General features: G+C 35.9%; 5 protein-coding genes across 5 annotated transcripts; 4 read left to right on the forward strand and 1 right to left on the reverse strand.

The window, feature by feature from the left end:
• Positions 1-325: 325 nt before the first annotated feature.
• On the forward strand, positions 326-3,959 carry LOC121772360 (polygalacturonase At1g48100-like). Its single transcript, XM_042169429.1, has 7 exons — positions 326-721; positions 1,463-1,594; positions 1,747-1,977; positions 2,100-2,144; positions 2,236-2,443; positions 3,066-3,256; positions 3,337-3,959. Exons 1-7 carry the CDS (start codon positions 416-418, stop codon positions 3,727-3,729), a joined length of 1,506 nt encoding a protein of 501 aa, XP_042025363.1. The 5' UTR covers positions 326-415; the 3' UTR covers positions 3,730-3,959.
• Positions 3,960-4,562: 603 nt separating this feature from the next.
• Positions 4,563-6,719, forward strand: LOC121769832 (1,4-dihydroxy-2-naphthoyl-CoA synthase, peroxisomal-like). The gene is made up of 9 exons (XM_042166595.1): positions 4,563-4,909; positions 5,044-5,166; positions 5,460-5,561; positions 5,644-5,682; positions 5,765-5,863; positions 5,956-6,003; positions 6,084-6,179; positions 6,251-6,373; positions 6,457-6,719. The coding sequence occupies exons 1-9, from the start codon at positions 4,652-4,654 to the stop codon at positions 6,571-6,573; spliced, it is 1,005 nt and encodes a 334-aa protein (XP_042022529.1). The 5' UTR covers positions 4,563-4,651; the 3' UTR covers positions 6,574-6,719.
• Positions 6,720-7,529: 810 nt separating this feature from the next.
• LOC121770052 (ADP-ribosylation factor 2-like) lies at positions 7,530-10,282 on the forward strand. Its single transcript, XM_042166851.1, has 6 exons — positions 7,530-7,662; positions 8,645-8,814; positions 8,947-9,017; positions 9,204-9,323; positions 9,798-9,916; positions 9,996-10,282. The coding sequence occupies exons 2-6, from the start codon at positions 8,667-8,669 to the stop codon at positions 10,093-10,095; spliced, it is 558 nt and encodes a 185-aa protein (XP_042022785.1). The 5' UTR covers positions 7,530-7,662; positions 8,645-8,666; the 3' UTR covers positions 10,096-10,282.
• Positions 10,283-16,620: 6,338 nt separating this feature from the next.
• LOC121770763 (galactinol synthase 1-like) lies at positions 16,621-18,767 on the forward strand. Its single transcript, XM_042167532.1, has 4 exons — positions 16,621-17,050; positions 17,660-17,980; positions 18,093-18,227; positions 18,312-18,767. The coding sequence occupies exons 1-4, from the start codon at positions 16,727-16,729 to the stop codon at positions 18,519-18,521; spliced, it is 990 nt and encodes a 329-aa protein (XP_042023466.1). The 5' UTR covers positions 16,621-16,726; the 3' UTR covers positions 18,522-18,767.
• Positions 18,768-21,764: 2,997 nt separating this feature from the next.
• Positions 21,765-22,535, reverse strand: LOC121770137. The gene has a single exon (XM_042166928.1). The coding sequence runs from the start codon at positions 22,533-22,535 to the stop codon at positions 21,765-21,767; it is 771 nt and encodes a 256-aa protein (XP_042022862.1).
• Positions 22,536-26,290: the final 3,755 nt, after the last annotated feature.

A 26,290-nucleotide genomic window follows, 5' to 3' on the forward strand; every position in this document is an offset into this window, starting at 1 on the left:
ACAATTTGTAACTATATAGGAGTACATGCTAAAGCACAAGATATATTTAATTGTTTATTTATTTCCTTTTAGATTCTAGTTTAATGCAATTGGCTAGTTAATTGCTGCAAACCAGACTCCCATGCACTAACCAATTAAAATTTAATGTATTTTTGCATGGACGAATGAATGAGATACTTACTACAAAACAAAACATAACAAAAGCTTCACATTATGTTGGGCGAAATTCCTAAACAAAATATAACTTCACAAAAGATTGTGACAAGCATTTAATAAAAAAGGCACAAAATAGAATAAAGACATAATTCTTTTGTTTATGAACTCAAAACAGATGGTCACTCCACCTATATAAAATCCTTGAATACCACCCCTCCTCTCCCCCTCCACCATCCCTCCTCCGCCGGAAACAAAAAAAATGGGTGGTTTTCACCTAAAAAGCATCACATTCACAATCGTCATAGTGCTTCTAATGTGGTGCTCCGCCGTCGAGTTTTGCAATGCCAATAGAGTAGGCAAGCATTGGCGGCAGAGTCGAAACTCCGCCGCGTCGCTCTCCAAGAAGAAGAGCAAAGGCAACCATTCCGGCCACCACAGCAGCAGTTCCGGCAAGCAGAAACCGAAGATCCCGCAGCCGAAAACGCCGCCGAAGCAAGGTGGTTCAACAGTGTTTAATGTGATGGATTTTGGAGCTAAAGGTGATGGGAAATCAGATGATACTAAGGTACAAGAAGATTTAAGAAATTTTTATTTTTTTTATTTTTTAATTGCATGTCAAAATGTGGTCCAAAATGTGACATTCCTCCTCTATAACTCTTGTTACACTATCAAAATTAGATTTGTTTGCATGGTCAATTTTTAGGAAATTTTTTGATGAAACTGCTCCAATCATTGCCCATTTTACTTTTATTACACTTCACATGATTTCACATTACGAAATTAATAGCAGCCAAATTCCGTTACTAGTGCACATGGGCTTTGAAACACTAGCCCGTGCCTGCCACGTGTATAAATATCGAGTGATATAGATTTAGAAATTATTTAGGAGATTTAAACCCGTAATCTTTTAAATTAATTTGTTAAACATTTCTGGCTTTAGGTTTATTAATTAATTAATTGAACAAAGTAACATAGGGAGTAGTATTTAAATATAGGATAACAGAACTGCCTACATATTCATTCCACCAAATAGAGGCAGAACAGTCACATAAATAGACAAGAGAAAAAGTGAGGTGGTCCACTAATAAATTTCCAAAGGTTAAAACAAATATTTATTTCCACACAAACTAACATCTACAACAAGTTAAACTGGAATAATCCAAACATTCACAAGCAGCATAGGAATTGCTGATGCCCGTGTTTGACTACTTGGAAAATTGGTCCCATAATCTGTACTTAAAATACAATTATATAGTATCATTAATTTCAATTTTAAAGAATAAAAAACCCCTCTTATTTGTTGCAGGCATTTCAAGCTGCCTGGGCTGCTGCTTGTAAAATTGAAGCTTCAACCATTAATGTCCCAGCAACATACGTCTTCTTGGTGGGGCCCATCTCGTTTTCCGGTCCATACTGCCAACACGACATTGTTTTTCAGGTAATAATTCTTCTCAATTTTCGATATTGAAGATGACATTCATTGATTGATCTCCATGTGTTTGTCGAAATGCCGTAGTTAGTTCTTATCGATTTGGGAATTGAAGATGAAAATCATTGATTGATCATCAAATGTTTATTGAAATGGTGCAGTTAGATGGCACGATTGTGGCCCCCACAGGTTCGAGCCACTGGGGTTCAGGGCTTCTCCAATGGCTCGAGTTCACTAAGCTGGTTGGGCTCACGATCAAGGGAAGCGGCACGATCGATGGAAACGGCGCCGTTTGGTGGAAGAGTGTGCCTTATGATAATGATCCCTTTGATGATCAAGCTAAATTGATCTTCCCAACTAACCTCACATTTGAACAAAAGCCTCCAACTTCTGTAATACTTAAAATTTTATCCAATCTCCTTGTCTTTTTTATTTTTAGTATTATTTTTAGTTTTTTCTCCAATAATCTGTCTTGTTTTGATGCCTATTTTAACTGGTAGTTTGATTGTGGCAGGTGAGAAGCTCACTTGGTGGGAAAATGCCAAGCATCAAACCAACTGTAAGAGCCAATTGAAAAAAAATAGAAAAGGGAATTCTTCAAATTTTGAACTTTTCTGTATTGTTAATTGAATTCTTGAATTTCTTTGCAGGCACTTAGATTCTATGGGAGTTTCAACGTGACGGTAACTGGCATCACGATCCAAAACAGCCCTCAGTGCCATCTGAAGTTTGACAACTGCATTGGAGTCACGGTGTACAACTTCAGCGTCTCCTCGCCTGCAGACAGCCCCAATACCGATGGCATTCATCTGCAGAACTCCAAAGACGTCCTGATCCGTAGCTCCAGTCTTGCTTGTGGTAAATTACGCAAATAATTCCTTAATTCTTACTACTAGTGTTGTTGTCATTACATGATATGAATGCTGGTTTAGTTTAGGACAAACATGTGATCCATTTTGATGAAAATCTTATCCGTTGTGAGGGGACCTATATAGCAACCACACATCCTTGAAATCAAGCCACCTATTGGTGGTCCATTTCGGCATTTCATCTGTTGAAGACACTTGTTCTTGATGACCTTTTAGGGCCATGGATTGTCGTTGTCTTAATGCGTGGATAAGAATATGAATTCTGTTGTGTTTATCACATTATTATAGAATGAGACAAGAGTCATGTGAAATTTTTGGATAGATGAATAAATCTTGGAAACTATACTTAGATAAAAACAAGGATAGGATTTTGTTGTAGTGTGGAGCCTAAATGGATTGAACACCAAAAGCCAGACTGATCCTAATGGTTTTAGCTTTTATAATTAGGCTTTAGTTGCTAGATCTATTTATTTAGCTGTTTCTCCTTGTATTGTGTATCCATATATCAGAGTGACAAACCGAGTAAACAATTTTCGTGTTGATTACTGCTTTTTGTGATTGTGTGTGTTATTTTCCCAACAATTGCTATAATAAGAGATGTTTTGTTACAGGGGATGACTGTGTATCTATACAAACTGGATGCACTAATGTATACATACACAATATCAACTGTGGGCCAGGGCACGGGATCAGCATTGGAGGGCTAGGGAAAGACAATACCAAAGCTTGTGTGTCGAACATCACTGTCAGAGATGTTATGATGCACAACACAATGAATGGTGTCCGGATCAAGACATGGCAGGTAAGAAAAACTTCTCTTTAATAGCTCTGTTTCTCAATTGCCACGAATCTAGCCCTAACCCGAATGCTGCTTCTCCCTAGGGCGGGTCGGGGTCAGTCCAAGGCGTGCAGTTCTCAAACATCCAAGTCTCCGAGGTGCAGTTGCCTATAGTCATCGATCAATTCTACTGCGACAAGAGCACCTGCAAGAACCAGTCCTCTGCAGTGGCTCTGTCCGGGATCAACTATGAGAACATACGTGGGACCTACACAGTTAAGCCCGTGCACCTTGCCTGCAGCGACCACATGCCCTGCACGGATGTGACCCTAACGAACATCCAGCTGAAGGCACAGCTGGAGCGCTACCACATGTATAACCCCTTCTGCTGGCAGACTTTTGGGCAGCTATTCTCTCCGATGATTCCTCCGGTTGAGTGCCTGCAAGTGGGTAAGCCGTCGAGCAACAAGATTCAAGGGGATCATGATTCTTGCTAGGTACATTGATCAAGACATTTTGACGATATTTGTTGCTATGCGTGTATATAGTGATGGAGCTACTATATATTTATGCGGTGTATTCTTTTGTGTGGTCGGCGTGGTTTGGGCTGGCCCCTTTCGCACCATAGTTTGTGAAGAATAATTTTAGCAAATATTGGATGACAATTGACAATATCAATAATTTGTTACTCGGATTGTGAAGAATAATTTTAGCAAATTTGTTTCAAGAAAAAATTTACAATTGATGTTGAAAACTGAAACTTGTCTCACCAAAAATTCACGTTCATGATACTGAAAAAGTAAAAAACTATTCAATCAATAAGTCCATTATCAGTAGATTTCAAAACTTTTTTTTTTTGGAAGGAATAGATTTCAAAACTTTAAATTGTATTGTTTCTGTATAAAAAATAATACGAGTACTATTACTTCACATGGCCTTCTTTGATGCTTTGTTGGACTTTTTGATGAAGGTTGGCCCATTTGATGACTCCAGCCCAGAAAGCATTTCCTATGATATACTACTATTTTTTTTATTTTGTCTGGCCTACTATACTGAATATATGAATAATAAAACTACTATTTCGACGATGTCATTATCATCAATATATAAATAACAAAGCTAGTTTAAACAATTTCAAATATATTTTTACACAATTCAGAATTTATCAGCTACTCTAATTTATTTCCTTTTCTTTAATTAATTATATCTGGTGGAATCGTAATCAGGCCATTCCAATAAAATTACCAAATTAGTCAAACTGAATATCATCTTATGCTTCTTAAGTCACGTAAATACGGAGTATAAATATAAACAAGGGATATGGCAAAACTGTAAATCTCAAACTTGGCTTATCTTATCTCATTAGCCATAGAATCAGCCTTTTCCCATTTCCCAATTTCCCAAACGGAAGCATCATCAATGGCGGGAATTACAGCAGAAGCTGTTAAAGCAATCAATAGAAGAGTGTTTGCTGTTTCAAGGCATCTGATACCGGAATCGAATCACGCTCACAGTGTCGTCATGTCCCCCTGCAGCTCCGGATTCGACGACACCTACCACCGCGTGCACGGCGCCGTACCAACTCATATCCCCACCTGGAAGGCGGCGATCGACGATTCCGGTAAGGATTTTGCCGACATTATCTACGATAAGGCAGTCGGAGAAGGAATTGCTAAGGTCAGCTCTCTTCTCCTAAGAAAACTGCACTGATTTTCAACTCTGATCGCTGTCACACGTATTTCTGAATAGTTTTGTTTATTGACTAATATACGTACATACATGTATGTATTTTGTGAATTATATTGTCGTAGATCACAATCAATAGACCGGAGAGGAGAAATGCGTTTAGGCCTGAAACAGTAAAGGAGCTGATGCGTGCTTTCAATGATGCCAGAGATGACAACTCAATCGGAGTAATCATCCTTACCGGGAAGGTAGCATTGTTGTGTTTTTTATTTACCGAGTCACTTTACCTAATTAACCAAGTGTTTTGATTGGCGTCGATCTGATTTCTAGTAGAATTTTATTGACTGGCATTGCACTATTTCGATGACTCAATTAGAAAAAATAATGTTACTATAGTTAGCCTATGTACTGCTTGAGCGAAGATTTAGGTATAAACACTGAATCAATAGAATTAGGTGCTGCTATGCTGTAGTAATCACTACTTTATGAAATGAACTCATTTTGTTCACACAAAGTAAATGTGTGTAATGATATGGTGCAGGGCACCAAAGCATTCTGCAGTGGAGGGGATCAATTACTCAGAGGCAAAGATGGCTACGTTGATTATGATAGCTTCGGACGTCTCAATGTGTTAGACCTTCAGGTAGATTAAGAGTTTTATTGATTAAGGCCTTATTTCGTCTAGGATTTTCTCATCATATTGATTACTCATGACTGAAATGCAGGTCCAAATTCGCCGCCTTCCTAAGCCAGTTATAGCAATGGTAAGCTAAGCTCCATTATGTATTTATGTTACCGCAATATAACTTTACAAGACATTAATTTGTCTCTTTAATGATTGACAAGGTTGCAGGTTATGCAGTAGGGGGTGGACATGTGCTTCACATGGTCTGCGATCTAACAATAGCAGCTGATAATGCCGTTTTTGGTCAAACGGGGCCGAAGGTAGTCTTGTGTTGTTTTGTTTAAGCACATACCAATGCTTCTTGCTCATGAAATTGTTCATCTAGTCCGTTTACTAGTTTTTGACTGTTTAGGTTGGAAGCTTTGATGCAGGCTATGGGGCTTCGATAATGTCTCGTTTGGTACTCAAACATATGGCTTCTTTGTTTATTTTCATTCTCTAACAAGAAGAGGAAGTTTATGATCATGTGTGTTTAAACAGATTGGCCCAAAACGTGCACGCGAGATGTGGTACATGACAAGGTTCTACAATGCTAAGGAAGCAGAAAAAATGGGACTTGTCAACACAGTTGTGCCTGTAAGATTTCCACCTAAAAAATCCTTATGAAATGCCATCAAACATAAATTTAAAACTCTGTCTTTGATCAGCTGGAGAAGCTGGAAGAAGAAACAGTTAAATGGTGTAGAGAGATTCTGAGGAATAGTCCAATGGCAATTCGGTTGTGCAAAGCAGCCATCAATGCAGCTGATGATGGGCATGCTGGACTTCAGGTAATCTTGTAAATACATTGCAGTTTTCTTGAATCCGAGATGGTAGTTGCATAGTCCGTGTGTGCAATGCTTGTATTTTTCAGCAAATTGGAGGGGACGCTACGCTCCTATTCTACGGGACTGAAGAGGGTAATGAAGGGAAGAACGGGTATTTGGAGCGAAGGAAACCGGATTTCTCAAGATTTCCTAGGCTTCCATGATTGGCCATGTTGTCTGAGTTGAGAAATAAAAAGCTTGGAGTTCTATGAGGATTAGAGAAACAATCCATTTTCATGTTTGCTTCGTGTTTAGAAAATGTCTTTCTCCATGTTCGTATATATAGCAGATGAAATTGCTGCTTTTTTCATGATCTTGCGTTGTTATTTTCTCTTCAATCTTTCTGCAAATGCATCAAAAAATTTCTCACAAATTGAAATTCTAGATCGAAATTTGGATAGCATTAAACTCTGAGACATATTAAAAGCAATCATTAACATGAATGTAATATACACAGTTGACAATTACAAATAGTATTGTAATTTATAAATGAATTTGAGTATTCTACCATGCATATACCAATTTTATGTGCGTTGTATGCCCTAAAATTTGCCAATTTTTTTTTAGTTTTAGGAAAATGTAGGTATACTCTACATGATTCATAAATTAAAATTCTACTGATTTTGGTATGCCTAAAATTTGGGACACCCTTCCTAAATACTCCCTCCGTCCTTAACTACTTGCACTTATTTCCTTTCTGGGCGTCCTAAGTTATTTGCATTCTTTCCATTTTTAGTAAAAATTATCACCTACAGCCGCAATTGTTGACTTTGATATACACTCATTCCTTAATCTCTGTGCCGAAAAGGAAATGTGTGAGTAGTTTGGGACGGAGGGAGTATTATACTTCTATTTACAAGTTTATAACGTAATGTTTTTTTCAATAGCAAATCAAATCAAATCAGGGACATAAACTCATTAAATAATTATTTTTACCCAAATTGACGAACCAGCTGACAAATCTGGCCGTCGGACGTGTGGAGGTGAGATCTAACGGCTGGATGCGAATGAAGCCGATTGCAACATGAGGGGCAATAACGTAATTTAATCAAATTCCAGTGGCAAATTAGGTATTTCGGAAGTAAATGGAGCTCTTTCAATATAAATAATCATTGGTTGACGATTCTACATCCTCCTTCCGAAAATTGTTATTAGCATCTCGCGTTGTTCTGAGGCAGCTCCACATTTCTCTCTCGCGCGAGCAGGAACATACTTTCTCTCTCTAGCGCGTCTACCAAATCTATCGTTCCAAGGTTCGTCGCGATCCCGCTACTTCTAATTTTGTTCATCATGCTCTGATTTTGGTTGAATTTTGTGTTTAGATTTGAATTTCGGTTGTGATATGTCGGATCTGTGATTTTGATTAATGGATTTTGAAGAGTTAGGGTTATCGTTCAGATCGAGCTGCTTGTTGGTCGATTTAGGTTTTATTTATGCTGCATTTTCGATCTCCTTTGTGCGGTGATCGAGATTTGTTGAGTTTTGGGGGTTGATAGCTGGTGAGATCCATCCGCCTTGGGATCTCATTTATGTTTAGTCGATTTAACGATGTTGTGTTGTGACTTTATCTGGTGTCGATTTCGGGTAGTGATCCGATCTGGAACATCATTCCGATCTGATGGATTTATTTTATGAATTTCGTATCTGTGGCTTGAGAAGCTGGAAATTGTGAAATGATTGTTGTTTTTGGTGTATGTTGTGGTGGTGTTGGGATCTGATTTTGTATTTGATCTAGTATTGTTTCATTTTGAAGTTGAATTTTTAGCTCCAATTGTTGCAACGTCAGTTGCTTTCTTTTTATAGCTCCAATAGTTGGACTTGATCGTGTAGCTACCTGCATTCGGTAACATGTGCAGTCTAGGATCGCAATTCAGATCATTGCATATAAGCTCCTTGTAATTCAATTCAGGAATTGCCTTAAAGATAAATGATGACGTTGATCTTATATTTTTGGTAGGACTATGTTTGAAACTTGAAAGGGTTACTAATTGGTAAATTTGGTTTGTAGAATTCAAATAATCTGCTTATACATGCGGGTATCTTAGGTATAACTTGTTTGGTAGACAATAAGTTGCCATAGATTTGTAGGCACACTGAAACCATATTGCAGTAGTCATTTTTCCTTGTCCTGCAAGGGTATAACTAACCTATGTTTGTGGTTTCATATTTATATGATTTGATATGAAATATGCTTGTGTATGTTATATGACTTGACTGTGGCGCTAAATTTTGCAGAGATCAAAAGCAAGAAAGGGAAATGGGGTTAACATTCACAAAGCTTTTTAGCCGGCTTTTTGCCAAGAAGGAGATGCGTATTTTGATGGTTGGTCTCGATGCGGCTGGTAAGACCACCATCCTGTACAAGCTCAAGCTCGGAGAGATTGTTACCACCATTCCTACCATTGGTATGATTTCTTTTGTAACTTGACTCTACTATTTCTACTCATGCAGAAATTGAGCAGGGGTTCCAATCCATGTCTTGAATTATGAATTTGTTCCCACTAATATTTTATTTTCCACCAACCATTGCTGTGCAGGCTTCAATGTGGAGACTGTTGAATACAAGAACATTAGCTTCACCGTGTGGGATGTTGGGGGTCAGGACAAGGTGGGATTTTTTTTATTATCTCGTGATTAATCTGTAACTTTACTTTGATATTGAAAGATAACCTTGATAATGATATACATGCAGTATTTAGTAATTTTAATTGCACAGGTTTTTGAATGCTTCTAGTATTTTGACAAAACATTCTTGCATTTTTTTGATAACAATGTTGTTTAAATCCTTCTACAGATCCGCCCATTGTGGAGGCACTACTTCCAGAACACTCAGGGTCTCATCTTTGTGGTGGACAGCAACGATAGGGATCGTGTTGTTGAGGCAAGGGATGAGCTGCATAGGATGTTGAATGAGGTAATATTCTTTTTTCATTTTATTCAAATTTAATTTTTGATAAGTGGAAACAGAGTAAATATGTAATATGGGAAGTGGCTCTTAAAAGTATAGTTTCAGTATAACCTTTTATCAAGAGGACATGTCAATTATAAAGAGTCTATTTCTTTCCAAAAGGCATGCTGGAGATAATTTATTTTGTTGTTCACTTCTCAATTTTCTGATAATAATCTGTTCCAGAAAATTAAGTACACTACTTTAGTTGTCACCATATTTTCTGTCTCGTTTGGGAGAACTTTAATCAGTACCTGTTCAGTAATTGTGATCATTGTTCTAAATATATAGAGCAGAATTAATACTACGAACATGTGAATATCATTGTTTCTAATTGAGGGCCATATTTACTAATGGATATGGTATTCGATCACTCTTTTCATATTGGCATAAAATCATTGTCTTGACCACTTGGCTAAAACTATCGGCTGATTCATTTAGGATGAGCTGAGAGATGCTGTATTACTTGTATTTGCAAACAAACAAGATCTTCCCAATGCAATGAATGCTGCTGAAATCACTGACAAGCTTGGCCTACACTCGCTCAGGCAGCGCCACTGGTATACATTCTTAACCTGTGAGATCAGTACTTCACTCACTGTTTTTGTGATTTTTACGCAATTTTTTTTTTGCTTCCAGGTACATCCAGAGCACGTGTGCCACCTCTGGTGAGGGGCTCTATGAGGGACTGGACTGGCTCTCCAACAACATTGCTAACAAGGCAAGTAGTCATGCATGATACATTTATCACATAACTTTACTTGGAGAGATCTTCGAATTTAGCTTTGTTGTATCAGATGTTTCATTTATGTTTAGGACCTTCAAATCAGACAATGGTTTGTTTTATATTTCCTCCTACGTTTGCTTAGTTTTGAATGTAATATTCAGACACAGACTAGGGTTTTGGATTATGATTTGTTTGCCCACGCTTGTCTCTCTACTTATAAACTGCTTGATCTCCATTACTTATTTAAGTGCGCAGAAAACGCTTAACTCAATCAAATCTCCCAAACTTGTCCTTCGTTAAAAATCATATTTCCAAATGAACCTATTTTATTTGAATTTTAAAACTAATAATTTCATTTGTTTTACTTCATCCGTCCCATGTTACTTGGACTATTTTATTTCGGCTCGTCACAAATTACTTACACTATTTTTAGTTAAAGTTAGAATTAATATATTTAATTAATATGTTAATTTAAGTTAAGAGTTTCTTTATTAAGTGATGTTTCATTATACTTAAAATTCTAATTTAATTAGACTAAAAATTACATCTCAAATTTACGGCCTAAAATGAAAAGTGTGAGTAACATGGGACGGAGGGAGTATAAAAAAAAGGACACTAAAGGATTGTAGCCTTTATCGAACATGAAGTTAACATAAATTCCAAACTGTATGTAGTTACGTGGTTTGAAGTATTCCTTACTTAATTTCTTAAATCTAAGAACCATGCATATTAAAAGTGAATTGGTGGGTTCAAACAAGATGATCCTAGACGATGTATGAGTTTGTTTTGTTTTGTACATTGATAACAAGTAAACTTTCCGACTCACATATTGCAAGCCAACCCCACACCTCAATTTCTATTAACTTTTACCAAAGTAGACAACAAAACACACAAGACAGAACTAAAGCTAACCACGTCTACCATATGCTTGGATCACACGACCAAGCTCACAAACTTCAAAATACCAATTCGCAAGCCATAACTCTTCTTCTTTAGTTGCAATCAAATTTCATACTGTAAGCCTATTTAAGGCCAATAAATTCAAAGTTGGAATAATAGCAAAGCCTTGGCCTATATCAAGATAGCGACACCGTTAGGAAATAGATGAGAAAATTTGAATGTGGGGCCCAGCCAAAGGGGTCTATCTATCCCCCAACGCTAAGGGCGTCCACTATGGGTAGGACGCGGCTATAGCCGCGTCTGGGGGCGGTGGGCGGGCGGCTATAGTGGGGAAGGTGGGCGGACAACTTTTGGGGGCTATTGGGGCGGCGGACGCGGGATAGCCGCGTTCGGGGCGAGGAAGCGGCGGTGAAAATGTAGAATTTTGTATTTGGAATTTGGGGGCTATTGGAGGTGTCCACTATAGTGGCGGAAATAGAATTTTGGGGCTATGGACAACAAAATTGGGGCTATGGACAAAAACTGAGGCGGGGCTATTGGGCGTGTCCGCCTTATAGTGTATCACCCTAAGGGAAAGGGAGGGGAGGCGAACCGAAAGAAATGGGGATCAGATTCTAGCAGAAACCCACCCCCACCTTTTCCAGTTCTTCAAATTTGACTTTTACTACTATACTAGTACTATTATTCAATTTCTTTTGGACATATTATTGAATTCTTTTGGCTCAAATGAGTTTTATTTCATTATATTTTTTTTGGCTCATTTATGAAAATGCCCATCTTAGGGTATCAATCAAAATATCAAAATATAAGTACAAATTCAGTTTTTGACATTAGGTACACATATTTATGAATATGTCCACATAAATGTATGCCTTTAGAGAAAGTACGAATATGATTATTTGTAGTACTATATTAATCAAGATGGTATGAGAAATCTATGTGAATATGTTTAAATATACTTACTTGTGTATGTCTCCTATTAATTTTAAAAAAGTGCAATAACTAATGGAATTAAATGGGGTTTTTTTTTCTTCTTATTATTATGCGATTCGAACTCTGGTGCTGTACTCATCCAACAAGGAGATGCATCCATCGTAAATATAACTGTTATATTATGTGCCTTATGTAAGTATTATCCGTGAGCGCCATTCTCGTTTTGTCGACGGTAGCATTATTTATTTAAGTTTAAATGCAAGTGTTCTCACGTTCTCTTGTTGTATGCATACATATAAACCATTACTATTGGCAAACTAATGTAGAAATAGAAACTGGAGTTGTGGTGAAGGAGACTTGAGGACCACAGCAGGTTACACCATGAAAGTAGGGTTTGAAAATGAAAAAAAGATTCTTTAATTTAATTTTCAAAGAAGTGGGGTTGACAGATGGCCATTGGTTGCAGCTTCCAACAATTGTAATATTAGTTGTGTGTATCAATTATTTGAGCCATGCAAACCTCTCTTCTTCTCATCATTGAATTCTCTCTTTGTCTTTTGCATCCCACTTGAGAGGGAGATGATGATGATGATAGATTCGAATTTATTTATTATTTTTTTGCTTTAGTATAAAGTTCCACAATGTATATTCCACCCTTTTTGGTGACTCCATTCCTCCTTTCACCTTTAACTTCAACAAGATGAACAAAAGAATTGATCAAGATTTGACTTTTATATAATTTGTTTTGATAATTGAAATAACAATTTATGATGTAGTAGAATTCAGAATAACAAGTACTGATATAAATAAAGAACAGAAATATGAACTAAATGTCTGCAAACATTTATTTTCAAAATTAACAATTTAAACTCTTTACGTAGTACAAAATTGATAGATAAGTTTTTCCAACTTTAAATCAATAAAATTCATTTTGCCACTTCTTTCTCTTATCTTCCTAAATTGGTGGCTCAAAAATTGAATGGCAAGCTGGCTGGTGAGATCGAATCAGGGATATACAGGTAGCGTGGACGGTGATATATAATGTAATTTGTAGTAACTTTTTTTCGGTAAAATATGCAAAATTAGAGTTTAAGGAAAATAGCTTTTATAAAGACTGAATTCTTTTATTTATTCTAGATACCTTGGACTTGAACTTATGATTATTAATAATTTAATATTAAGGTTTGGATAACGATATATATAAACATTAAATTTACCTTCTCCATTATCTTGGTAAAGAAAAACATTAAAAAATTAAATTCCTGCTTCTGTATATATATTTATACCAATGCATGTGATTAACGAGTAAAAATTTGATGGTCCTTCCATACCAAGTGGCATGATGATTTGTTATACCTCATTAATAATTTCTTGACAAATGGATATAAAAAATGGTCAATATGCCACATCTATTTAACATCAATTCACTAATTTAACAGTTTCATTAATCAATTTATAGAAAGTAGTATAATACTATTAAATATGGAATTATCGTACCATAAAATTAGAGTGAAATATACTCAAATATCTCTCTTATAAAGCTATATAAAATATAAGTTATAGTCATAAATTTTATTTTTATAAATTATATATACATATATATGAATATAAAATAAAGAAAAAAATACTACCATTAAACAATTATAATAGTATAATTTTTTTTCTTGACGTGAAAGAATGTAATACTATGATTACTTTTTTATGAGTGAAATATTATGAAGTTAATATACATATATATTGTATTATATGACATTGCCAATTCTAAGGTATGATAATTCTTATTTAATAGTATTATACTACTTTCTATAAATTGATTCATGACACCGTTAGATTATGGAATTGACGTTAAATAGATGTGGCATGTGGACCATTTTTAATATCCATTTGTCAAGGAATTATTGGTGAGTATACCAAATCATCATGCCACTTGGTATGGAAGGACCATCAAATTTTTATTCGTGATTAACTTGCAAATTAATAGTTGAAAAACACCCAAAATCACTATCTTTATTGCTGTAACGGAAAATTTGTGCTAATATACACTCACTTTGTACGTCATTAGAAGTCTCATTTGAGTTCGACATGCATTTTAAGAAATATGAAGGAAAGTGGGTGAAAAAAGGTATTAGAATGTGAGACTCATTTTTATAGGTATACTCCATCTCAGTGGCGGATCTAGGGGGGGGGGGGGGGGGCAGGAGGGGGCGGTCGCCCCCTCCGTGCGACTATTTTTCCCTTATCGGGATGTAAATTTACCATGTCCGCCCCCTCCGTTTGCCTCCGGCGTCGCCCCGAACAACAAAAAAAATAGCCATGTCCGCACTAAACCAAGCTAATACTATATATTCCGCCCCCTCCATTTTCGGATCCTGGATCCGCCACTGCTCCATCTGTCCCATAGAAATAGGTCGAATTTCTTTTTTCGTTCGTCCATATATATCCATTTATGACAACTTTTTTCCTTTGCTTTTTACTTTATCATTTATGGGCTTCACTATCCACTACATTATTTCATCTACTTTTTTTCATTCTCTTTTACTTCCTCAATTACGCATTAAAATCTGTGTCATCCTCAATTAGCCTATTTTTATGGGAGGATGAAATAATAAAATGTGAGTGAAATGAGTTAGTGAAATATGAGGTCTACCTATCACTTATAGTAAAAATGAACCGGAATTTTCAATAGTGAATGGATTAAAATGATAAACCGAGCCTCCTCAAGGCGGACGTTGAAAATACCATCAAATATGAAATATGATTGGAGTATGACTTAATCAACCAAATATTGGACAATTAATAGTTCCATTATCATCTAAAAACGTTATGGGCCCAAACACGTAGTAAAAGGTGCACAGTGATTAGTCAATTTTTAATTTGTTGTGTTGATGAAAAGAAGGTATTCTTAGCTTCTCAAACATGCAAATTGCTCGTTGTTTCTTTCCAATCATTGCTGCTTTAATTCTGACCCGTAACATTGCTACCCACAATAGTAGTAATTCTTAAAAATTGTGCCACTTCAATATTTTTAATTAGGATGAATTTTAATTTCGACAAGATATATATTACTATATGATAGAGAAATGAACATTGATTAAGTACCGTCGATTACTTGTTAATACTATTCACTATAATGATTTGCATGATAAATTTAATATCACCATCTTCATAATTATCTAAAGTTTCAATGTGATGGTTTGTGGGCACATGTGATGACAAAATGTTGCAATGTTTTTATTTAGAATTATTACTAGTATACATGGTCTTATCAAATTTAATTCACGAAATATATGTTAATAAATTATTTCGCCGTTCAATATCTTAACTCAAAATAACTTACAAATATTAATATGTACATCAAATTGTCACGTAACTATGAAATAATTTTAAAGAGATTAGACAATAATAACTTAAACCGTCAACTGAATTACTAATACAAATTTCCATAGGGAATTTTTCTTTTTTTTTTCATTTTGATGAAATATAATACGAGCCGACTAAGGCCAATTTAAAATAAAGATATCTTGAAAGATGTTTTAAAAGTTAGTTTAATAAATACTCCATTTATATATCTAGTTGTAACTTTTAATATCAATGGAAGTTTATAAAGACAGGAGTGCAAAATCCTCGCGTGTGATAGGATCGACAGCTTTTAAAAATGGTCTGCTTATTTACTTGATAATATATTTTATAATTTCTTCCCCACTATATATAACACATGTTAGTTTATTTCGTATTTCATTAATTTATTGCAAACTTTTCATACTAATTGGATATGCACTAGTGATTGGCCAATTAGTCCCACTAATTAAACCCCACTAGTTCTAAAAAGAATTACTACTCCTATGTGATTATGTCTTTCCGGACCTCGTATATATATGAAATTATAATCATTAGTGGAACACAAAATAAAATTCTAATACACTTATATGTTACATATTAGTGTGATACTATTATTTATCGTATTTTAATACAGATCATTTTGTTTAACATGACACCTAATTGAAAAAGATTGAACAATAGAAATATATAAAATGTGATGATTTTTTTATCTTGTCTTTTTTGAGTCAACCATATTGGGGAACAAAACACAATCACGACTCACCGAAAAATAGCAAAAAAACATGCCTACAAAACCTAATTCTAATTTTGAATCCCTACGTAGCTTAGACATTTATAATATAGTAGTATTATTTCTTTGTCTTCCAAATTTATTAATTTTTTCCCTAATAAATATTCGACGACGACAACGACTCCCACTCCATACCCCCTCTCACTTCTCTTATCTTTGCATGCCTTTATTTTCCATCATAAATTTTGAAGAAAAAGGAACCAAAATGAATAAAATTAAAAAGAAAAAAAAAAGGAATAAAGTAAGAAAATAGTATATCCAAAGTATGTCAATTCCAATTCCAATTGAACACGACCCCAACCCATTCAATCCAAGCCGTTGATCTTGGTGATAAGGCTACTTCAACGGCGAGATCAATGCTTATTCTTTCTCTCCACACATCCCAACACTTTTTCCCAAACATAAAAAGAAAAAAAAAAGGGAACCACTTCATTCCCATGAAGCAAAATAAAAAAAAAAACCATTATTTTCTTTATTAATAATTAAAAAGAAATGCATATTCATTTACATTTCATTTCAAGTGAATTTAACATGCATAAGCATCACATTTCCCTCCTATTTAAACAAGCCCAAACCATGCCATTGAAGCTCAACAAAACACCAAAGACAAAATTACTAGGGTTTTGAGCAAGGCTTCGTAGTTTTTCATCATAAAAAAAATCTTACAACAAAAAGCAAAAAATGGCCCCTGATGCTTTTTCCGGCGCCGGCACCGGGAAACTCCAACCGGCCCTCGGGTCGAGGAAGGGTTACGTGACGTTCTTGGCTGGCACGGGCGACTATGTGAAAGGGGTGGTCGGTTTGGCCAAGGGTTTGAGAAAGGTGAAGAGCATCTACCCTCTTGTGGTGGCGATCTTGCCGGATGTCCCGGAGGAGCACCGTGAGATCTTGAGGGCACAAGGCTGCATTGTCAAGGAGATCGAGCCAGTCTACCCACCGCCCAACCAGACTCAGTTCGCCATGGCGTATTATGTCATTAACTACTCTAAGCTTCGTATTTGGAACGTAAGTACTCTTCTTAATTTCATGCATGTTTACACTCTTTTGTTTTTGAATTTTATTGTTATAAATGTTGAAACACAAACACATGTATGTGATTCCTTACGTTTGGTCGAAAATCTTACCCACTAAAGAAAAATATGCACTTTAGAAAAGTTTTGTGCTTATTAAAGTCTTTGAAAAGTTGTGTTTGAAAAACTAATGTGTGTTTATTATGAGACTAGTTAGATCATACTCCTATTACTTTTCAAGATTGAGCAACTTGCATGCATATCTCAACTGTACTCATTACTTGTATTTTTGCGACCTCCTAAATTTGCACAAAGTCATGACATGTTTTTTCCAAGAATGAAAAATGCCAATGATGTCTTGAATCTAGAAAACACCTAGGAGAAGACAAGAACAATTAGGACAAAAGAAGCCAACAATATCTTTTGCCATAGGAAACTATGCCATCTTTTTCCTATTCATGAACCGCACAAGATTTTTTTCTTTTAATACTCTATTATTATCCCCCAAATTTCCAATTACATATGTGACCTAACCAATTCACTAGTTCCAAATTACTTTTTGCCTATCCAATTAATTGACATACACTTTTTTTTTATCCACCAGTTCCTTGAGTTTAGCAAGATGGTGTACCTTGACGGAGACATCCAAGTTTTTGAAAACATAGATCACCTCCTCGACACTCCCGACGGCTACTTCTACGCTGTTATGGATTGCTTTTGTGAGAAGACATGGAGCCACTCTCCACAATACTCCGTTGGCTATTGCCAACAATGCCCTAACAAGGTCACCTGGCCCGCTGAGATGGGCCCCCCGCCCCCACTCTACTTTAACGCGGGCATGTTCGTGTACGAGCCAAGCAAGACAACTTATGAAACCCTCCTCGAGACTCTCCAGGTCGCCCCCACCACACCATTTGCTGAGCAGGTAACGATCTCATCATTGAAAAGTCAACAAGCACAGTTTGGTCAAACAGTTTGACCACACTGCGGCTTCACTATTTACCTTTTATGATAAACCTTTTCAATTTACATGACAGGATTTCCTCAACTCCTTCTTCAACCCAATCTACAAGCCCATCCCACCAATCTACAACCTCGTCCTCGCGATGATGTGGCGCCACCCTGAGAACGTCGAGCTTGAGAAGACCAAAGTTGTCCACTATTGTGCTGCTGTAAGTCCCCAAAGCCTATTAGGTTAAATCTACACCTTCTAAAAAAGCACACTAACTTTGGTTAATTTCAAATTAAATTATTAGGGATCCAAGCCATGGAGGTACACCGGCGAGGAGGCTAACATGGACAGAGAAGACATCAAGATGCTGGTGAAGAAATGGTGGGACATCTACAACGATGAATCCCTCGACTACAAGCCTGAGGAGGCAGATGAGTCATTCTCGAAGCCCTCGATCATGGCCTCCCTCCCTGAACCCACGGTTTCTTATGTCCCGGCTCCCTCAGCCGCCTAAACAAGATCGACTCCAACGAGTTTAACATAGTATTGCCCAACTCGTTATGTCTTACGCTATAACTAAATCTATATGAGCAACTTAGTTTGCTTGTTTTTTGGTGTGTAACTCTTCAAGAATCATCGATATGCATAAGTTTGGCTAGTGTTTGATGCCAATCATGTGTAATGTAATGTAATGAAATGAAATTAATTAAAAATTAAGCAGTATTGGAATGTAAGAATTCTACTGCTATTATTATGAAAATATCTGTGTAATCAATGGAGTCTATTTGTCACCACAAAATATCACTATATTTATCTTTGATCGTGGATCATATATACTATCATTGTCAAATTTTCTCTATCATGTATTTTGTATTATCTTTTTGAATTGCAGAGAACATATGAGCTTCTCTGTGTCTTTATATATATCTGTGCAACAACTTTATTTATACACGTAACATGTACATGGCACATAATATGAAAAAAAACTAACCATTACATTGGAAATTATACATGGCGCTCGATTTTTGTTTTTATGAAATATTGTTAGGCCACAAAAAAACAAATTATATTTGGAAGTATTGAATTATTAGTTCCTCCTGGCCCATTTAACATTTTGGGCTCGAGTTCGACTTCAACTTGGCACTTTAATCATTGGTGAAGAGAGAGAAAAGTTGCAATCCAAAATAATGCTTTTTGATGCGTTGATCTTTAAATATCACAAAATTTAAAAAATGCCTAAAGACATTTTTAGTCAATTAAAAATACTCCTAATTTTTGTCTCTAAATATATCGTCTAGACTTAAAAGAACATTTTCAATCTTGGTATGCCAATTAAAATGAAAAGATAAAAGAACATTTTCAATCTTGGTATGCCAATTAAAATTAAAAGATGCAAACGAAAGTGTCACAGGAAGCAAAAGATTAAGGACTAGTGGATAATTATAACCTCAATATAAGGGTGCTTTTCTTTGGGCCTCATTTGGGCTACTTTTCAAAAAATCTCAATGCAAATAGCTATATCTCTAATTTTGTACTCCTATCATTATAAGATAAGTTTATTGTGATGATATATACTTAGGGTGCGTTAAAATGACAACACCTTTTAAAGTGACACTGTGACACCACGTATCCTGCAATATTATAAACGCTACACTGCAATAGTATAAACGTTACACTGCAATCTATAGATTGCTGTCTAGCGTATTGGATATTGCAGCCCGAGAAAATTTGTCCTTGAGCGTTTTTTATGATTGCCACATGGCAGCTGATTATTCGTCCACGTGTACAAATGATTGGCTAGGAATGGTGGTATGGTGTCACTTTAAGAGGTGGTGTCATTTTAACACAGACGTATATACTTATATAGTCAATAAACATATACTAGTATTATAAACTACATATATAACAATTGTGTATTTAAGCCTAATTAGTTAAAATTTAAGTGAGATACCATTTCAGATAGATAATAATAATCGACTAAAACTCTGAATAAAGTTGATAAATAAATGAGATGAACTATATAACATGTAACTTATACTATTAAGATGGTAACAGCTGAAAGTATAGTTAATAAATATAACATCAATTTGTCATTAAATCCGGGATTTTCCCGTCATTAACAGTCTCTTAAATTTCCATGTTGAAACATTTAAGTAGGAGAGCCGTAAACTAGATTTTCATCAGAAAAATGGTAGTAAGAGAAATGAAAATATTGGTCTACTTTGTTGCATTAACGTGGCTATGTTTGGGCGAGCAATAAGGGGAAGGCCGACATGGTGATCCGATGCAGCTCCGGTGTGACGGTGTTTAACAAGTTAAGTTTCTGAAGCCGGAAGAGAAGACATATCCCACAGCGGGATTTATATCAAGGGCAAAGGCGGCGGCAAGGGATACTTGTGTGTGTTTGTTGAGAGTGAGTGCAAGAATAAGAATGAATGCAATTAATTGGAAGGTTTTTGATGATGGGATTGCGAAGCTCCAGTTGGGTTCTGGGGTGTGGAAGAGCTTTCCCCTCGTGAGCGATGACGAAATCGTTGGCGCCGGCGCCGGCGCCGGCGCCGGCACCATTTCCTGAACATGTCAAAAGCCCGCCCAAAAACAGGGAACAGACACCTTCTCCATTTCCTGAGCATGTCAATAGCCCACCACCACATACACATCACAAGCCCACCTTCCAAAAATAGGGAACATGCACATGAGGCGCCGGCCGTCTCCATTGCCGGAATTTGTCAGAACAAAAACAGGGAACATACATATGTGGAGCCGTCACCATCGCCCGGAATTAAGTTTTCGATTTTTAACATAACGATTTTCACATTTATTTTTATATGCCCGGGTGTCCCTAAAGTCATTTCTTGCCCTAAAGGGACACAATAAACTTTTATACACTAGTTAGGCATGTAATAGTAGTTATAAATGCAATAACATGTGTTTATCAATAATACTAGCACTAATTTATTAAATTATTTTTATAATTCAAACAAGTATGAATACTATGCATTCCATATTCCACATTTTGTAAGCAGATACACTTTTTATAGTAATAGTTAAAAACATAATTTAAAAATAATATTTTAGAATCTTTAAATATTATTCATTAGCCCCACTGACATGACTAAAAGATAAATTTAAATGAAGTAGAAACCAAACAAATAAATCACATGAACTTATTATTTAATCTATTTATTTGTTGAATTGGATATACACAGGACGGCCTAATTGATAGTCAAGCCTTTACCAAAGTACTATAAGAAAGTCAAATAATACAGCCCAAATGGAAGAAGAAGAAGAAGACAACTGAAGAAATTTATTCTACTATTTGCCTATTTGTTGGGCAAGCTGCACGATTATTAATTTGAATAACACTACATTTAATATTAATAATTCCCCTATTTCTTTATAAATTTTGGAATGGTAGGTTTATGTCGGAAGAGCGTTGGCCTCCTATCCTAAATATTTATTCGTCTTAATACTAAACCAATTCGTTTGGTTAGAGCATTGATGCAAATGAGATGAAGTCCTCATCCAACCAAAATAATTTACTAAAACAAAACAAAGCTTATCACTTAATCGTTTAAGTTGTGTTTCAAATCTTAAAATTTTGGTTGTAAACCAATCTCCACTCCCCTCTACTTTCTTCTTTTAATTTACATCTCATTATTCAACACGGAGAGATTTCATAACCAATCACGGTCAACCAACACATAATAAAAGAATAAAATCCTTAATCCAACAAATTAACAGTAAAACTAATCCCTCAAAACGGATGAACATTTCTCGTTAATCCGCCGTTAACATTCGTAAAAAACCCCATCAACTCCGGCCGGTACGGCAAATACGACCGCCGCTGCCGCTCCTCGTCCTTCGCCTTACTCCTCAAATACGCCTCGTGTGGCGACACCGCCACCGCCTTCTTCTTCTTCTCCTTCCCGCTCTTCTTCGCCGTCTCCGGCGGTGGCGCCGCCTTCTCTGCCGGCGCCGCCGTCGACGGAGGCGGCGTGTGATTTCCGTTGAGGAAAACAAAGGCGTCTCTTCCGTCGCTATTCGAGCGGCACGTGATCTCCTTGAGCCGCCATATTTTGGAAAAACCGGTGGAATTGCTCTTATTGCAGCTCTCCGGCGCCGCCTCCACCGCCTTCCGGCTGGACCACTCGCAGTAAGGACCGGCGATCTGGTGATCGGCGTCGGATCTTGTCTCGACGAAGACCTTCTTCAGCGGCGGCCGCATCGGAAGATTTTCCGGCAAGTTGCCGTCGCCGGAGAGTAGCAAGCTCTGATCAAACAAGGGGAAAACCGCCTTGATCTGGCCGTCGCTGAAGGCATGCTCCGCCGAGATCGCGGCCGCGTCTTCCCCTACGCTGGCGAACGAAAATTCCTCTTCTTCTTGGTCGAATTCGTCTTCTTCCTCATCGGAATTCTCCGTATTTTGAAATTCACGGAGCTTCGAATCCTCTTCGGTTTCCATAATTTTCAATTGATTGTACAAATCTTGGCTGATTTCCTTCTCCGAGTAGATATTGTTCGTCATATTTTAGAGCGAGAGAGAGAGAGAGAGAGAGAGAGTTATGTTGGAGTGAAGGAAGGGGGTGGATATGTATATATAGTATGGCGGCGTGAAATACACAATTATGTGGTGTCCAAATTTGAATAAACAAGATGAGTAATGTGAAATGATATTTGTCAGCATGTGTTAAATCTTGGATTATACTATTTCAATAAAGTAAGTTTGTTTGGGAACTACGGAAACAATTGAAGGAAAGTGTGACGAAAATTGATTGCGCGTTACGCTGCTGATAATGTTACTACTACCCTTCTTTTATTTTTTTTGGCATCTCTATTGGTTGACTGTATGGGCACTGGTCACCTATTGCTGCCTACGTGTTATATTACTATTCTATAGTATTTATTAATATTGATGGGGAATAGGACTATCGAATTACATAAGGTATAAATGACATTTCAACTCGAAACAAACATGTCGAATACATGTGAGCACGAAGGAGGTTAGTCCGATTAATATGAATCGAACTAGCCTATAATTAGATCAAGCTGACTCAAATTGAGCAAGATTGCTCTATTAACATTGCCAAATACGGATAGCTAAGAGCGAGCTCATATTTTTTAGTATAAATTTGCCATTTAATAGATTAAAAATCATTATACAACAACTTCTAGAGGAGTTAAACATAATTTACTAACATTAATGTGTTATTCGGTTGCTATGACTAATTATCATATGATAATTCATTTAGGATTACGTGAGATTATTTAATTTGGATGAAGTGGTTATGATTAATTATCACATGATTATCCATCTATAATTAAGTTATTGTATTTAATCTCATGAACCAAACGTAATACATATTAATTTCTGAAATATAATTTTATAAACCGAACAACCCCTAACATTACTATATATTTTGTAACTGAATCTATATTATCTACGTTTTCTCGAAAACAAAAGAGAATTTATCTTAATACTTTCTTTGTCTATTATTAATAGTTTTAATAGTGTATTATATGAATTCTAATAGTATAAAATTAGTAAAATGAGAAATAGATAAAACAATAATTAAATATTATTAGCGAAATGAGATTCAATCCATTAAAAAATAAATTTATCTCATGACCTTTTTTTATGATCAAGTCAAAATAAAAAAAATCATAAAAAAACAATAATTATTCAACGAGTAATAAATCATTCGGTATGGGAGGGAAAAACTGATCTCTATGCATACCACATCATCCTACAATATTAAATTTTAACTTCCAGCACATATCACCCAACGAATTTATTTAATGACACATGCACGTAGATGACTTCTTTAAAATTTTAAATTGCTAAAGAAACTGATAGGCACATATTTCAATGAATGTGATAATTACTTAATGTAAGAGATTATATAGATCTAGAGCATGTTTAATTGTTAATAAGTAGTAGTAGTAGTAGTAGTAGTAGTAATGTAGTATGAATTGTAATGTAAACAAATAGGAATTGATCTTTTTGATATCACATAGAGCGAGGAAAATAGATGAGATATTCTTGTAATTGATTGACTAGACACACCATTTAACTATATATTTATTATATGTAAGTTGAAAAAATTATTTGGCGAATTCAAGTTTCAAAATGAAATGAAATTTGCATAAAGGATATATTAATGCATAAAAATGAACTTAAAATTTCATTGTTCAATAGTACTCCCTTACTATAAATTATTGTTTAGATATAAAGGAAAATTCGGTTTAGCTGTATGTTTTTGAAAAAGGAAAATGAATCGGTTATTATCTAAAATAACTAGCCTGGAATATATATTTAATAATAATTAAGTTCTAGATGTTTTATCCGTATGTCGTAATATTGATTGATTCTTGGAGTTAAAATGTCATTCTTGAGTTCCATACCAGAATCTTCCATCCAAGTCAAACTTTGGATGTGGTCTTTTCTATATTCTATATTCTATATTCTATATTCTATATTCTATATTCTATAGAGTTGTGTTGCATCGGTTTTAAGATAAATTGGAAAGTCCAATGTTGTTGTAGGTAGTGTTGAGAAGTCAAATATAATTTCTTGTTATTTTATTTTATTTTATGGTTGCAAACCTAGTTAGCAAGATCCCAAGTAAACAAATATAGTCATCCACGTATATTCCATTTTCACACAACTGTGTAGCACAAAATATATTTTTATTTTTACAGTACATTTTTCAGTCAAATTACCGATAATTATATTAATTAAGCGACAGGTATGTAAATTATGCTAATACTATCACCACCAAACCGGTTTGATATGGATGGATTAGATTAGATGTGGGCACCCAAAGGGGGGCGTCGTCCTCGCCCGACAGATAGTCCGCGGAGGAAGCGCGGATGGTAGGGCATCGTCCGGGCCATCGTCCGCCCACTGTGGACGACGCGGACGATACAATGTGTTTTTTTTTTTAATTCGAAAAATTCATTTATATAAATACCCCCTACCCCACCTTCATTTGTAACATTTTCATTCGCATTTTCACTCTCAATTTACACTAGAAAATGGATTCCGATGATTACTCAAGTCCCAATAGTCTGATGTTTGGAGGTGGTGCACGTTGGTCGGGTACACAACCTGACGAATATCGGTCGTTTGACCCCTACACGCAGTACGATCCCGAATTCAGTACGGATTCGTACGGTCTGTCTGACATGGAGCCGTCTCCAACTCGCCCCGCCGCCCCTTCCCGCCTCGGCCGCCCCCGCCCCAGCCAGAAAGAAGCGGATCAAGTACCGGGCGTACAAGTTGCCACCTCCGGCAACGAATGAAGAGTACGCCCCCGGGAGGACGAACTACCAGCCGGATGAAACTTTTTTTTAATCAATGTAGTATTTGCCGTTTTTTAGTTAATCGTTGTGTTTTTTAATTAGTTTGCATTTATATATTTGAAAACATTTAAACTAATTAACAAAACAATAGTAAAATCTATAGGGCGCCCCACTGTAGGTGGAAGGATAAAATGATAAAAATGCTGACGTGACGGTGCATAGGGCGTTCTTTAAGGCGCCCCACTGCTACTGATGCCCAAGTGAATTTTTTATTGATATTAATTCATTCCAAAGTCAAATAAACTACTACTATTACAATTGACAACTGATGATATGATAGCAACAAAATTATGTGAATTAAATAATATCCAAACAAAAATTATTTGAATTAGTACATACTATAAAAAGTGACTGTGTATTATTAGTAGAAAAATTGAAGTCATTTAATTAGAAAGAGAAATTTTTCAAAAAAATACTAACTAATTTTGTGAATGTCTCAAACATGAAAACAATACTACGTATTATGTTGATTGTGGACACAGTGAATACAACTTATAATTCGGAGTTGGTAAACGGAGTATTTAATACTAGTACAACTTATTTGCAAATAAACATTTTCCTAATTTATTCATTTTGGTGAAATTGATTTCCCGGCACATCATTTTCTTCTAGAAACTCAATAAATTATTCATCATAAATATCCGTGATTAATTAAATATAATACTGGTTCCGTTCTAACTAAAGAGGATAAAATATTACTGTAATTCTCAAATTATTCATTGTTGAATACAATGTCTCAACTTCTTGTTTAGCAAGACACTTAGTATATAATAAGTATAATTAAAACTGTCAAAATCCAGTTTCTAATTTTTAAATGACAATGACATTCACTGCCCCTTCTTCAAGATAATTGAGTGGTCTACACGACAGGATTCAATCCAAATATAACTACTATTGAGTTTAGAATTTATTTAATTG

The sequence above is a fragment of the Salvia splendens genome, chromosome 16 (assembly GCF_004379255.2).
Source record: "Salvia splendens isolate huo1 chromosome 16, SspV2, whole genome shotgun sequence".
Taxonomy (NCBI): Eukaryota; Viridiplantae; Streptophyta; class Magnoliopsida; order Lamiales; family Lamiaceae; genus Salvia; species Salvia splendens.